Below are 13,608 nucleotides of genomic sequence, written 5' to 3' on the forward strand. Positions count from 1 at the left end.
GAGGTGCCGCAGTTCTCTGGATTCGTTCAGGTTGATGCAGCGGCCGGAGTTGAGGAAGCTGACGAGCTCGGCGGCAGCGGTGCTCAGGTGTGCAGATGCGTCGCGAAGAGAGAGGTTGAAGATGAGAAGGAGAAGGGGGAAAATGAAAAGGCTGACTGACCCTATCTATAAGGAAAGGAGTAACAGTCGGGCGCGAAAATCGAGGAGGCCAAAGAATGATTATCTAGCCGCTCGGACGCCTCAATCTTCGGGGTGGTTATTAAAGATAAGGATCTATTAAGATATGCTGGGTATTCTGTGAAATTAATGGCAGATGATGTCATGGCGGGTTACAATATCTTGCAAGAACAAGCGGAGAAGGATTTTTCCTAAGTGTTGAAGATTGACATGAACAAGTTCAAATCAACCTAGGGCCTAATGTTGGGGATATAACTATCGGGTATGACCCGTCCAGGAGGGGCCGAGTTATACCAATGGTGATTTATCATCACGAAGCCCATGAAGATGTCGAAGATGACGGTTCAGGATGAAGACTTACTAAAAGGCCCAAAGACCAGAGGCGGCTTAAGGCCCACAAGTGTAAACCGCCATGTATGTATGACTTGTATCGTAAGGCAAGTGTAGTTAGTCACCGAGCCGGACACGTTGTTTATGAGCCAGCCGGTACTCTGTAAGCCGCTGGGCGTCAACCTGTGTATGTAAAGGGACGATCCGACGGCGGCTTAGGGACAAGAAACAACATATCAAAAGCTAGGTCAAGCGTATTCGCTCCCTGGTAATCGAGACATAAGCAATACCATCTCAAACTGGATTAGGCCTTTACCTTCACCGCAAGGGGCCGAACCAGTATAAATTCCTTGTGTCCTTTGTCCCGTTTAACCCCTTTAAGTTAACCTGTTGTGATGGCTCCACGACTAAGTCCTTCTGCTAGGACATCTGTCGTGACAATTCCACGACAGGACCCGTGAGCCATAGGTTCACTAGTGACATCTCTCTCGAAAGCAGGTAATGGTATGAACAAACTACTGTTTGGTAATTGGCATAATAGTGGAAATTTATAACCATGGTCATTCATGGCATAATCTACTATAGGCATTACGTTCGTGAGAATTAGACTGTTAGTCCAACTGCATATAGTACTATTACTCCACCCTAAGACCGCAATCCAGCATGCATCTCAAAGTATTAAGTTTATAAGAAACAAAGTAACAAAATAAGCAAGATGACATAATGTAGACAAGAAGAAATCTACCAACAAGATTAAACCATGTTGTTTTATCCTTAATGTCAACAATATAAAGGCGTGTCTCCTCCACGTCTCCGCCTCGATCCCCTCATCTCCCCCCCCATTCGATGACGTCATCGGGGTCAGTGGAGTGGGGAATCACGCCTTTTCAGTTTTCTTAGTTCTTGTAGGTCCTTTGTTTTCATTATAGTTGTTTCCCTGACGAAATCGATAAGATGGTAGCGATGACGACATGTTGAAATGAGGTCTCTCTGGCCTCTTCCTTACATCATGATGTTCCATCCAGCGCCGATGAATTGCTCGTGGGATTGGTGTTCTGAGTTCTACTTCCTCCGTTTCGAATTACTTGTCACAAGTATGGATATATCTAGATGTATTTTAGTTCTAGATACATTGATTTCTACGACAAGTAATTTGGAACGGAGGGAGTATTAGCTCTCTTGAGATGTCAGAAGTTGATATACTTCCTCCATTCAAATGAATAACACGCGTATGCTTTTTAAAATTCAACTTTGACGGTAAATTAGATCAATAGTATATATTTTGATGACTTAAAACTAGACCATTGAAACTTCTTTTGGTTTCTCCAGACCTGTTGACTCGAAATAAAAAAAAATAAAAAATCCACCCAATTCTGTGGTCGGCCTTCATCGGACGCACAAAGACTCAAATAGCCTTCCCCCTTTTCACCGGTCATGACTTGTGAGCTTTGACGAGGTGGTGGATGGAATGGCCTCGCCGTCGTCCCCTAGCCGCCGGCTCGCCGGATCCCTAATCCTGCGGCCAGGCGCGGAGGGGTCTCTGATCCCGGGGCTCCCGGACGACGTCGCGGCCGTCATCCTCTGCCTGCTCACGTTCCCCGACCAGTCCCGCCTCCGCGCCACCTCCCGCGCGTGGCGGCTCCTCCTCTCCGCCGCGACGCTTCTCCCGCTCCGCCGCAGCCTCCGCCTGCCTTCCCGCCACCTCGTATGCCTTTTCCCCACCGACCCATCCCTCGCCTCCCCCATCCTGCTCGACCCTGCTGCCCCCACCGCCTGGTGGCCCCTCCCGCCGATCCCCTGCTCGCCGCAGCTATACGGCCTCGCCAATTTCGCCGCAATCGCCGTCGGGAGCCACCTCTACGTCCTCGGCGGTTCTCACTTCGACGCCCGGAGTTATCCCCTTGGCCACCCCTCACCCTCCGCCGCCGCCTACCGACTCGACCTCGCCCTCTCTCGCCACCGCTGGGAGCGCCTCCCGGACATGCACATCCCGCGCGGGAGCTTCGCCTGCGCTCCCGCGCCCGGCGGCGGGGTCGTCGTCGCAGGCGGCGGGTCCAGGCACCCGACGCTCCCCTCCTCTGGCAGCCGCACAAGCAGCACCGAGTGGTACGACGCCGCCACGCGTACCTGGCACATGGCCACGGCGATGCCCCGGGAGAGGGCCGGGTGCGTGGGATTCGTGGCGCACGGGGCAGGGGGTGTGGGAGAGGATGAATTCTGGGTGATGGGCGGGTACGACAGGTATACCACAGTGGGGGGAGTGGTGCCGAATGACCTCTACTGCCGGGACGCCATGGCGCTCGGACTGTGGAGCGGCAAGTGGAGGGAGATTGGAGATATGTGGGTGGAAGGGGAGAGACGTCGACTCGGACCGGTGGCCGCCATCTCTGCAGAGGATGGGAAGGTTACAGATGTGTTCATGCTCGACGGAGACGATATCTTCAGGTCAGGCAATTTATCTCCGATTTGCTTGTAATTTGCCACAACATTAAGTATACACTATCCTGTTTGTCTTGCTTCAGTTTACAGTTTATAGTTCGTATTATTGTGTTATTGTTTCCTTAATGCGTGGTTCAATTATTTGTAATTAATATAGTTTGTTTTTCTAGATGGTGATTGAGTATACATGTCTGCCCATTTCGCTGTAGTGATCAAATTTACTAGTTAATCTCGCGTGATTCATCAATGAAGAGTTTGGACAGATACATAGTTGTTATTGTTTCACCTTGTTCTTCTATTTGGCCGTGCAATTAGTTTATTTTGGTAAGATTTACATGTGGGGGGAAATGAAGGAACAATGGGAAGCAGCTTTTCTCTTTAATTAGTTCAGCTCCCTTGTGCAGTGTCTCTCTTTGTGCTGGGTATGTGACGGTTTTGAGGACAGACTAGTGCTTCTTATCCATATAAAACGCAATTAACATGTTTGTAACATGAAAGAATACCTTGGCACTTCTCACTCCCTTTTGTACTTTCACAACTTGTTCTTAACATTGACACACATTGTCTTCTGCTCTTGCTTTGTATGAGACTTAGATCACCATGTGCACACTATCTTATTACTCGGTTTTAAGCCAACCTGAATGATGTTCTAACTCAATGTATTGGAAGGCAGCAAATATCGGCTTTGATGGGTTGTCCTCATCCTATGCTTATTAATGCCTGCTGTTCGCAATGATAAAATACTTGCAACCTGGGGTCTGACCAATAATTTAAGGGTCAAAGTTTTACTGAAAGGCTTTTGGTGTGACATTGACATATCATTTTATTTGATTTTCAACTTGTTTTTATCAACTGCTATGAGATGGTTTCCATCCTGTAAATGTATACAACTTAAAACTGGAACTTGCTTGAACAGGTACTAAATTTCTTCTGTAATCTACAAGTACCTATATACCAGTGTGTTATGAATTTGGAATAGTAGCATAACATTTGTGAAGATTTTACTTTTGTTATTATGTCTCTAAAATCTGTTAAATCTAATGGCACTTCCCTTATGCATTGTGTTCCAGTTCATTCACTAGATGACAAAATGGCAAACACCGCGAGCACTGAACTAAAAATGAATCAGATTATTTAGAACTTTGGGGAGTGCCAGCCTAACTTGCACACTAAGTTTGCATCAGATGATTTTCATGTTACTCCCTCCGTCCCATAATATAAGAAGTTTTTTGACACTACACTAGTGCCAAAAAATGTCTTACATTATGGGACAGAGGGAGTAGAAGATAACATAGTCTTGTCTAGTTGTCTGTGTTAGCACAACTCCAAACAACAATCCCAAGGGACCCCAAGAATTCTCGGTATAATCTTATTCCAACCCCCAATCCCCAATTGAACGTGCTTCAAAGATTTGTTCCACTTTTGGAAAGACCTTGCTTTATGTCTCTAGATCTTGATTTTTCATATATAAACATGACTAACCTATCTCCCTTGTAAAGGATTTCTCCATAATGACCACTAACAGTTGCTCCTGTAGCGGCCAGATAAGATTTAGCTGTTCTTATAACAAAGGAAGCCATATTTACAATGAAAATTTGACCAGATTCATAGAAATTTTTATTCACAACTACATAATAGATTATTGCCTTGTTAACATCATATGTTTGATACATGGATACGTTGGTGCACATTTTAGCAACTTCCTTCAATGCAGTTGTTTTGGGGGCTTGCTGTGATATTTGTGGATATTCTACCGTCAAATGTTGACGTCCAGTCTGGCTAATTGGTGTTGGCATGCTGTGATAGCAATGAGAGGGATAATCATGGTAGATCGAGAGAATTGGGGGAGAGGATAATTATTACTGCTTGCACGATGAGATTAGAATGCTATTGGATCGCCTAAGTATTCAACTCTGATACGTACTCATCACCATAATGTGATAAGACTTCCATTCAAGTTCGTGTTGTACAGGAGCTTCTAGGCTACAGGGTGTCATTCTTTGGGACCGTGCTAGACATTGCTGACGAAGTATTGTGCCTTCTTATTTTCTCCCGTTGACCCTCCTCTTCGTGTTCGTCCACCAGGACCCCTCTTACAGTAATGGGCCTGGCCGTGTCATATATAAAGAGGGGCCCTCGGGCTAAGGTGGCTTCAGACAGCAAAAATGTGGCTCATTTCTGCGTGTATAGAACTGGCTGGAAGTACCGGGTAAAGCCAATGTCTCGTTAGTATCGTAGTTGACAAATCAGTTCTCAATTGAAAACTGTGCAGAAATGCCAAAGGCACAACTCGGAGGTAGTGGGTGGATTTGCTTGGAAGTACCGAACCTATACTGTGGTCTACTAGAGAAGCAAGTCTAAAACTGTTCAGAAGTGCCGTGTAAAATGTTAGAGCATCTCCTACAGGTGATGTAAAAGCTGGTGCCCAAAAATGGTTTTAGGGCAGGAGAGAGAAGGTTTTTGGGCACCAGAAAATTTTCTGCCGTGACAGTGGTGCCCTAAAAATTTGGCCGTCTTCAACTATCAAACATTTTAAAGCATGTTCAACACAATATATCCAAAACAAATAGTATCAAAGTCATGCCAAATTAATCCAAAACAAATAAAACACAAATAGTACTTAATTATTACATAGCTCCACAACATCCAATTCAACACAAATTGTTCATCACACATGACATGAAACATAGAGGTAGGACTAGTTGTCTTGTTGCCCATTCCATGTCCACCACTGCTCGATGAGATCTCTTTGAAGATCTTCGTGAGTATCCGCATCTCAAATGTCATGGTAAACTTGAAGAAAGCGTCGGATATGGTCTTCCCTTCTACGCGGATGCACCGGCTTTCCGATCAATTCATAGGAGTAATCCAAATCTTTCGCATGCTCATGCTCAATGATCATGTTGTACATGATCAGGGCGGCTGTCATAATGTGCCAAAGGATTTCTTGATCCCAAAACATAGCCGGTCCTCGCACAATAGCAAACTGGGCTCGCAAAATCCTGAATGCCCTCTCCACATCTTTCCTAGCAGCTGCTTGAGCATTATGGAATTGAAGTTCTTTCTTACCTTGGGGGCTTATAATTGGCTTCGCAAGGTTGGCCAGTTCCGATATATTCCATCCGCTAGGTAGTAGCCCATGTTGTATGTGAGGCCATTTGCTTGAAACTACGCCGGTGGTGATTCCCCAAAGAGTGGTGATAGATGGAGCACATTGATGTCGTTGCAAGATGTGGGCATCCCAAAATATGCATGCCAAAACCATGTCTCCTGATTGGCCATGGCTTCGAGAATGATGGTGACATCCATCACATGTCTTTTGATCTGTCCATGCCATGCCGCAGGGCAGTTCTTCCACTTCTAGTGCATGCAATCAATTGAGTCGACCATACTGGAAACCTACGTGCTTTTTTCATCTTCAAAAGTCTCCGAGTGTCTTGAGCATTAGGTGCTCTCAGATACTCTGGCCCAAACACTTCAACCACCACCTTTGCAAATTGCTTCACACACTTGATGGAAGTGCTCTCTCCCATTGCCAAGTGATCATCAATCGAATCTGCAGGAATACCATATGCCATCATGCGCAATGCCGCAATCACCTTTTGGATAGTGCTATGTCCAAGATCTCCGATGCAATTCCTCCTTTGCTCGAAGAATTGATCATGTTGCTTCACACAGTTGGCAATGTGGAGGAACAAATCCAGAGCCATCCTGAACCGGCAGTATTGCTCTGGATACACCGGATTTGGACCAAAATAATTAACCATCAATCTATGGTGCCCATATTGCTTCCTCTTACGAATCACCTCATGGCCGACAACAGAACCACCATGCTTTGACTGCTTATTCTTCTCCATGTGCACCATCATGATCAAAGCAATGTCCTCGTCTTCATCCACCCATATTCCTTAAGCATAGATGGCGGGAGTACTTCAAGAAGCTGTTCAATGAAGAGAATGAAAGCTCTACCATTCAACTAGATGATTCTTTTGATGATACCAGCAGGCGTTTTGTGTGGCGAATCCAGAAATTTGAGGTTAGGGAGGCTTTGAAAAGGATGAAAGGAGGCAAGGCGATGGGCCCTGATTGTATCCCCATTGAGGGGTGGAGAGGCCTCGGAGAGATGGAGAGATAGTGATAGTATGGCTAACTAAGCTTTCCAACCTCATTTTTCGGGCAAACAAGATGCCAGAAGAATGGAGGCAGAGTATATTAGTACCAATCTTCAAGAACAAGGGGGATGTTCAAAGTTGTACTAGTTACCGTGGAATTAAGTTGATGAACCATAGAATGAAGCTATGGGAAAGAGTCATTGAGCACCGCTTAAGAAGAATGACAAGTGTGACCAAAAATCAGTTTGGTTTCATGCTTGGGAGGTCAACCATGGAAGCCATTTTCTTGGTACGACAGCTTATGAAGAGATACAGGGAGCAAAAGAAGGACCTACATATGGTGTTCATTGACTTGGAGAAGGCCTATGTTAAGATACTGCGGAATGTCCTGTGGTGGGCCTTGGAGAAACACATAGTCTCAACAAAGTACATTACCCTCATCAAGGACATGTATGATAATGTGGTGACAAGCGTTAGAACAAGTGATGGCGACACCGATGACTTCCCGATTAAAATAGGACTACACCCTGGGTCAGCTTTGAGCCCTTATCTTTTTTGCTTTGGTGATGGATGAGGCCACAAGGGACATACAAGGAGATATCTCATGGTGTATGCTCTTTGTGGATGATGTGGTGCTAGTCGATGATAGTCAGATGGGGGTTAATAGAAAGTTAGAGCTATGGAGGCAAACCTTGGAATTGAAAGGTTTTAGGCTTAGTAGAGCTAAAATAGAGTACATGAGGTGCGGTTTCGGTACTACTAGGCATGAGGAGGAGAAGGTTAGCCTTGATGGGCAGTTGGCACCTTAGAAGGACACCTTTCGATATTTGAGGTCATTGCTGCAGAAGGATGGTGATACCGATGAAGATGTGAGCCATCAAATCAAAGCCGGATGGATGAAGTGGCGCCAAGCTTATGGTGTTCTCTGTGATAAGAGAGTGCCACAAAAGCTAAAAGGTAAGTTCTATAGGACGACGAGTTGACCCGCAATGTTGTATGACGCTGCGTGTTGGCTGACTAAAAGGTGACATGTTCAACAGTTAGGTGTAGCAGAGATGCGCATGTTGAGATGGATGTGTGGCCACACAAGAAAGGATCGGGTCCAGAATGATGATATACGGGATGAGTTGGGGTAGCACCGATTGAAGAGAAGCTTGTCCAATATCGTCTTAGATGGTTTGGGCATATTCAGTGCATGCCTCCAGAAGCTCCAATGCATAGCGGACTGCAAAAGCGTGCTGATAATGCAAGAGAGGTCGAGGTAGAACATTGGAGGAGTCCGTAAAGAGAGATCTGAAAGACAGCAATATCACCGGAGAACTAGGCATGGATAGGGGTGGGTGGAAGCTAGCTATCCATGTGCCAGAACCATGAGTTGGTTGCGAGATCTTATGGGTTTCAGCTCTAGCCTACCCCAACTTGTTTGGGACTAAAGGCTTTGTTGTTGTTGTTGATAATGATGATGATGTTTGTACAGGGACAGGTATTGATGACTGGGCTGTGTGTCTCCTAACCAAGTGTCTTCCCAAAACCTCGTACATGGGTCATGCCAACAGAAAACAATCCCCTGCTAAAAAGTCGTCCTTGACCCTGACCAAACCTTTCCAAAAAGGCGAGTTCATACTTCATAGCCTTTACTGTCACCTGAGACATTGTTTTCCAGTGTAAGTATTTATTATGTACCAACTGTTTATATACCACCTGAGACACCGAGAAGCTTGTGACATAGAAAGATGCTTCTCCTGAAGAAGAATGCCTTAGTACACCAAACACATGGAGTAATGGAGATTAGGAGAGCATCCGCATGCAGTCACACCCTACTGGAGTGTAGAGAGCTTCACCAAGGCCTGACCAGAGACCGCCCCATGAACGCCGCTGTTGAGTTATATTTATAGCCGTGTATAGCCTTCGTATTTTCCCTGTTGTACAAGGGGCTGTCTGCATATTTTCCTCACATGTATGTTTATATATGCTGGCCTATGGCCCCATGGGAATACAAGTTGCTATTTCCCTAACAACCGCAAACCCACAGATGATAGCAAGAGCTCGATTGGCGTTCCCATTGGAAGTACCTTACTTGTATCTGGCATTGTGTTCTCCTTGCGCGTTTGCAACACACAAAATTAAGCATATCTTGGATCGTTAAGAGCAAATGAAAGGACGGTGAATGCTAATAATGGAGGCTGACTGGCAAGCATCTCTTGAGAGGTTCTAAATACAAATGTGTGATCCGTTATAGTCAAATATATGGCGTTATGGTGCTTATCTATATATCTGTGTTGCATTTTTGTTGGACAGTGTTTCTTCAATAGAGTCATGGGGTTTTCATAGCTGCTGTCCTGATCTTATTTTGGACAATCCTGTTTACATTTTGTAGACATGTTACTGATGGCAATTGCAAGTAATTCTCAGTTAAGTGGTTGCACGTTAAATGTACGATTTTGTTGACAAAGAAAGAGTTTGTTGGTCTTGCTAACATATGTTGAGGCGGGGCAATTAGTATACCATAGACAAATACTCCCTCCGTCCCAAAATAAGTGACTCAACTTTGAACTAGCTTTAGTACAAAGTAAGTTTAAAGTCGAGTCACTTATTTTGAGACGGAGGGAGTAATTGATTAGTTAATATTAAACAGTTAACTTTTGCATGCAAATGATACCCGACACTAGTTCTGATAATTATAGCTGCCATATGTGACAGAAAGGTCTAAATGGAATGAACAATATTTTCTGTAACTGGAGATTAACTTGTGCATGGGCAAATACATTCTTGAATAATTTAATGTGCTTCCTTACTTTGTTATTAGGAAGTAAAAGTATCACATTGTGCCAAAAGCTTGTACGCATATAAATTTCATGGATTAAAATATTGTAGAATATTGCTGACTTTCCAATTGTCAAATGTGGCAATGTTTTCTTGAGAGAGATGTTGCAACAGATTTCTTGGGAGAGAAGGGTATAAAAGGTTGTTTGCCATTTGGAACTGCACTGAGTCTACCAAGCAGTGGCCTCAGGCATGCTATATACATAAAGCTGATGCATAAATCCCTCCAACTATCTGGAATGCGTGAGGTTACATACAGTTTGGATTGGTCAATGTGTTATGGCAAATGACCAGTGTTTAGTACTGCCTCCATTCCGAAACATAAGAGGTTTTGGTAGGCTAAACTAGCCTACCAAAAGGTCTTATATTTTGGAATGGAGGTAGTAGTACTGTATTCAGCAAATGCAATTCAAGTGGAGAGTCCAGGGGCCAATTTTGTCTTAAGGGTGGGCTTTTTGTTGCTTTGATCTATGCAAATGTAACTTTTGTATCAAAAGGCTGTAGACTTTAACAAAATTTTATTCCCTGAATTGAAATGCTGACATGAGAGCCAAAATTTACCTTAAAAATATTATTATCAGAATCATGTAGGGTTCTGTCACCTTCTAATATATCAATCTTTCAGTTCTTACTGAAGGGCTTATCCATCTTAGTAGCAAACTGCAAACGTTCGTATAGTTTTCCTTTTTTTTTTGTAGAGCATGCGTAAGTTCTTTTACCATTCAGTTTGATTTCATACAATGTTTGTAATATGTCTTATCTGTAACCTGCAAGCCATTCTATCTAGTCAAGTGCATGTATGCCATGTATCTACTTCTGAGTTCTGAATGTTGTTTGGTGCAGGTATGACTTTGCTTCAAACGGGTGGTCGAAGGAGGCTACTTTGAGGAGAAAGATCCCAGAGACTGATCTGTGTGGCTTCGTATCATTGAACGGTGAACTGCATGTGCTTAAATCTGCCAAACTTCCTGCCGAAACCCTCCATCCTCGGAGGCAGTTAAAGAAGAGGCTGGCTTTGGAGTTTCATGTTTATAACCCGCTGGCAAGGAAATGGAGAGTGTTCACCACATATCCCCCCGTCAGTGTGCCCATCGATTTCAGAACAGCAGCTCTTTGTACAGTTGAGTTGTAGAGCTGCCGGTGCTCGTCATCTACTGTACAGATTCAGATAGCAGGGGTGCTATCGCTTGCAAATTTACATGTAAATGACGATGAACTTCTAATGATGTCGGTGGATGCCGGAGACTGTTGTGCGTACTTCGCATTGTTAAACTCTTGCAACCGTTTGTATATAAATAATAATACTGAACGGTGCACTATATAAATCAGGCGCTGTGATATGTGGTGTAAGTATGTCCGCATTCAAGGCTTGTAAGTACATTGTTTGGTGAAATCTGCAGTATGTTTCTGGTTGTGAGTTGTGGTGTCCTATTCTTTTTGGATTTTTGATAACTTCTACTCCCTCTGTAAAGAAATATTAGAGCATTTAGATCATTATACAGAGGGAGTATGTTTTTCAGATAATTGTGCAAGAGGTTTATCTCACTGAAATTTGGAACTGGGAATAGATAAAATTTGATTAACAGTGTGATGACAATTTAGTTCAAAATGTTCACGTTGGCGGGATTTGTTGCTGTGTAAAAAACAATGGGCGATTATGGGGCGTCTTTAGTAACGTGACAGAAAAAGATTAGCGGGGATGACTATCGCGGTCCTACAGTGAAGGTTATTAGAGCATCTTCAACTTGGACCCACATATGTTCGAATGTAATTTTTCAGACATAGTTTGTCATCCAGCGTGGTATCCTATCAGTCTGCAAACTGATATGGATGTCTGTTTGTTTGCAAACTGAAAGCAAACCAGGGGTGCTTAGCTGAAAGCAAACCAGGGGTGCTTAGCTGAAAGCAAACCAGGGGTGCTTAGCGTGAGTCCGGCCATCCGTGTTTGCATGCATGATTGATGGCGAAAGGTGTGTGCGTGCAACCATGCTTGATGGCTGATGGCGGAAGGTGTTGTATGCATGTATGTGTGTGCTTACATGGTTGGGGAAATGTGTGTGTGTCGTGCATGGCGAAATGTGTGTCTGATGGCGGAAGCCAGCGTGAAAATTATTTTTTAGTTACATAAAGCACATTGATGTATATGATTGAATTGGTGTCTCTCTTATTCGTATTTGCGAACTGGTAACTACTGGTCTACGGACAAATTCAGTGTTCTGTTTTGGGGTAAGCTACGAGCGCTCTAAAGCTACGGGCGACTGCTAGCGGGCAGGCCCATTTACCGCGGTAGTCGGCACGCTTGCTTGTAGCTGTCCATCGCTGTAGATTTACTCAGTTTTTTTCTTCATCTCATTGAGTTTGTTTTTTCATGGCTTTATTTGGTTTCTTTTTTCTCTTCATTTTACTTGGTTTTCTTTGTTTCTCGTTGGCTTTTATTTTTCCTTTGTTATACTTTTGGTTTTCTTTGTTTTCTTTAACTTTTTGCTTTTCTTCTTTGTTTCTTTGTTGTTTTTATCATCATTTCTTAACTCATATAGTCATATCTATTCTTTTATAGCTATAAAATGTAATTTTTTACAGCACACAAGAAACATATTTATGATAAATGTTAGACATTTTCAAGTATGATATTTTTTAAATACATGTTTATGAACACTTTTTCCAATACACGGTATCATTTTTCAAATACTAGTTGTACATTTTTAATGAAAATAAACATCTTCTTAAACTATGCAAACATTTTCTATACATTATATATATTTTTTTGAAAATTCCATGGACATTATTTTTGATACTCGCTATTATTTATTTAAAATTTCATGTATATTTTTAATGCAAATAAAAAATTAACCCACGCGAACATTTTTGACATTGTATATAATATTTTTTAAATCTCACTAACTTCTTTTAAAACGCGGTAATATTATCATAAAATGTCATGTACATATTTTAATGGTATGACACATTTTTTTCCATTATGATTTTTATTACATTGTACGCACATATATGTTTCAAAAAATTTGCATACAATTTTTTTGAAATGTGGCAACATTTTTTCATTGCTACAAATATCGTTTTTGTAAGTTATCAGCATTTTTTTAAAACTTTGCTGACACATTTTTAAATTTTCTGTTTTTACTTTCTTAAATAAATTTAAGTTTTTGTAATATATTCGTATAAAATACAAATAAAATTTTAGAAGGATATTATAGGTGTCCCCGACCTCGTGCGCGATCGGCTTGATCACCCGCTCACCGCCGCGATCCGTCTCATCTACGCCGCGCGACCGACCTTGCCCGTCGGCTATGCGCGCCTCCGCAGGTCCCGTGAAGATCGTCCCCGAGTTCAGCGCGCCTCTCCACCGATCGAGCATCGGGCTGCCGCTGCGTCGCCCCGTCGGGCTGCAGCGCCGCTGCCCCATGGTTCTCCTCGTGGCTGCATCGACTCGTGCGTCGTCGCTGCGTCGCCCCTTCGGGCCGTAGTGCTGCGATACACGTTCCACGCCGCCGCCCCGAGGCCATCCCCGCGGCTGCACCGACTCGCGCACCGCCGTTGCGTCGCCCCTTCGAGCCGTAGCGCCGCGGCCCGCGGTCAGCTCCGCCGTCATCGCGCGTCGACCTCCCGTGGTATGCGCCGCACCGTCTTCCTTGGCGCGGGAACGCCACCGTCCGCGTCGGTCTTCGTCACGCTGTCAGGGTTCTTCGCCTACTTCGAGCACCGCCGTCGC

At 43.9% G+C, this 13,608-nt stretch overlaps 1 protein-coding gene across 1 annotated transcript; it reads left to right on the forward strand.

Moving 5' to 3' along the window:
• The first annotated feature begins 1,918 nt into the window (after positions 1-1,918).
• Positions 1,919-11,298, forward strand: LOC119315343 (F-box/kelch-repeat protein OR23-like). The gene is made up of 2 exons (XM_037589979.1): positions 1,919-2,952; positions 10,725-11,298. The coding sequence occupies exons 1-2, from the start codon at positions 1,976-1,978 to the stop codon at positions 11,011-11,013; spliced, it is 1,266 nt and encodes a 421-aa protein (XP_037445876.1). The 5' UTR covers positions 1,919-1,975; the 3' UTR covers positions 11,014-11,298.
• Positions 11,299-13,608: the final 2,310 nt, after the last annotated feature.

This window comes from Triticum dicoccoides, chromosome 6A, assembly GCF_002162155.2.
Source record: "Triticum dicoccoides isolate Atlit2015 ecotype Zavitan chromosome 6A, WEW_v2.0, whole genome shotgun sequence".
Classification (NCBI taxonomy): Eukaryota; Viridiplantae; Streptophyta; class Magnoliopsida; order Poales; family Poaceae; genus Triticum; species Triticum dicoccoides.

What these genes read in the sequence shown, in the direction of transcription:
- LOC119315343 (XM_037589979.1), top strand. Translation starts at nt 1,976, where the DNA reads ATGGCCTCGCCGTCGTCCCCTAGCCGCCGGCTCGCCGGATCCCTAATC. An exon ending in GACGGAGACGATATCTTCAG is followed by an intron (nt 2,953 to 10,724) that starts GTCAGGCAATTT and finishes TGTTTGGTGCAG; the next exon opens with GTATGACTTTGCTTCAAACG.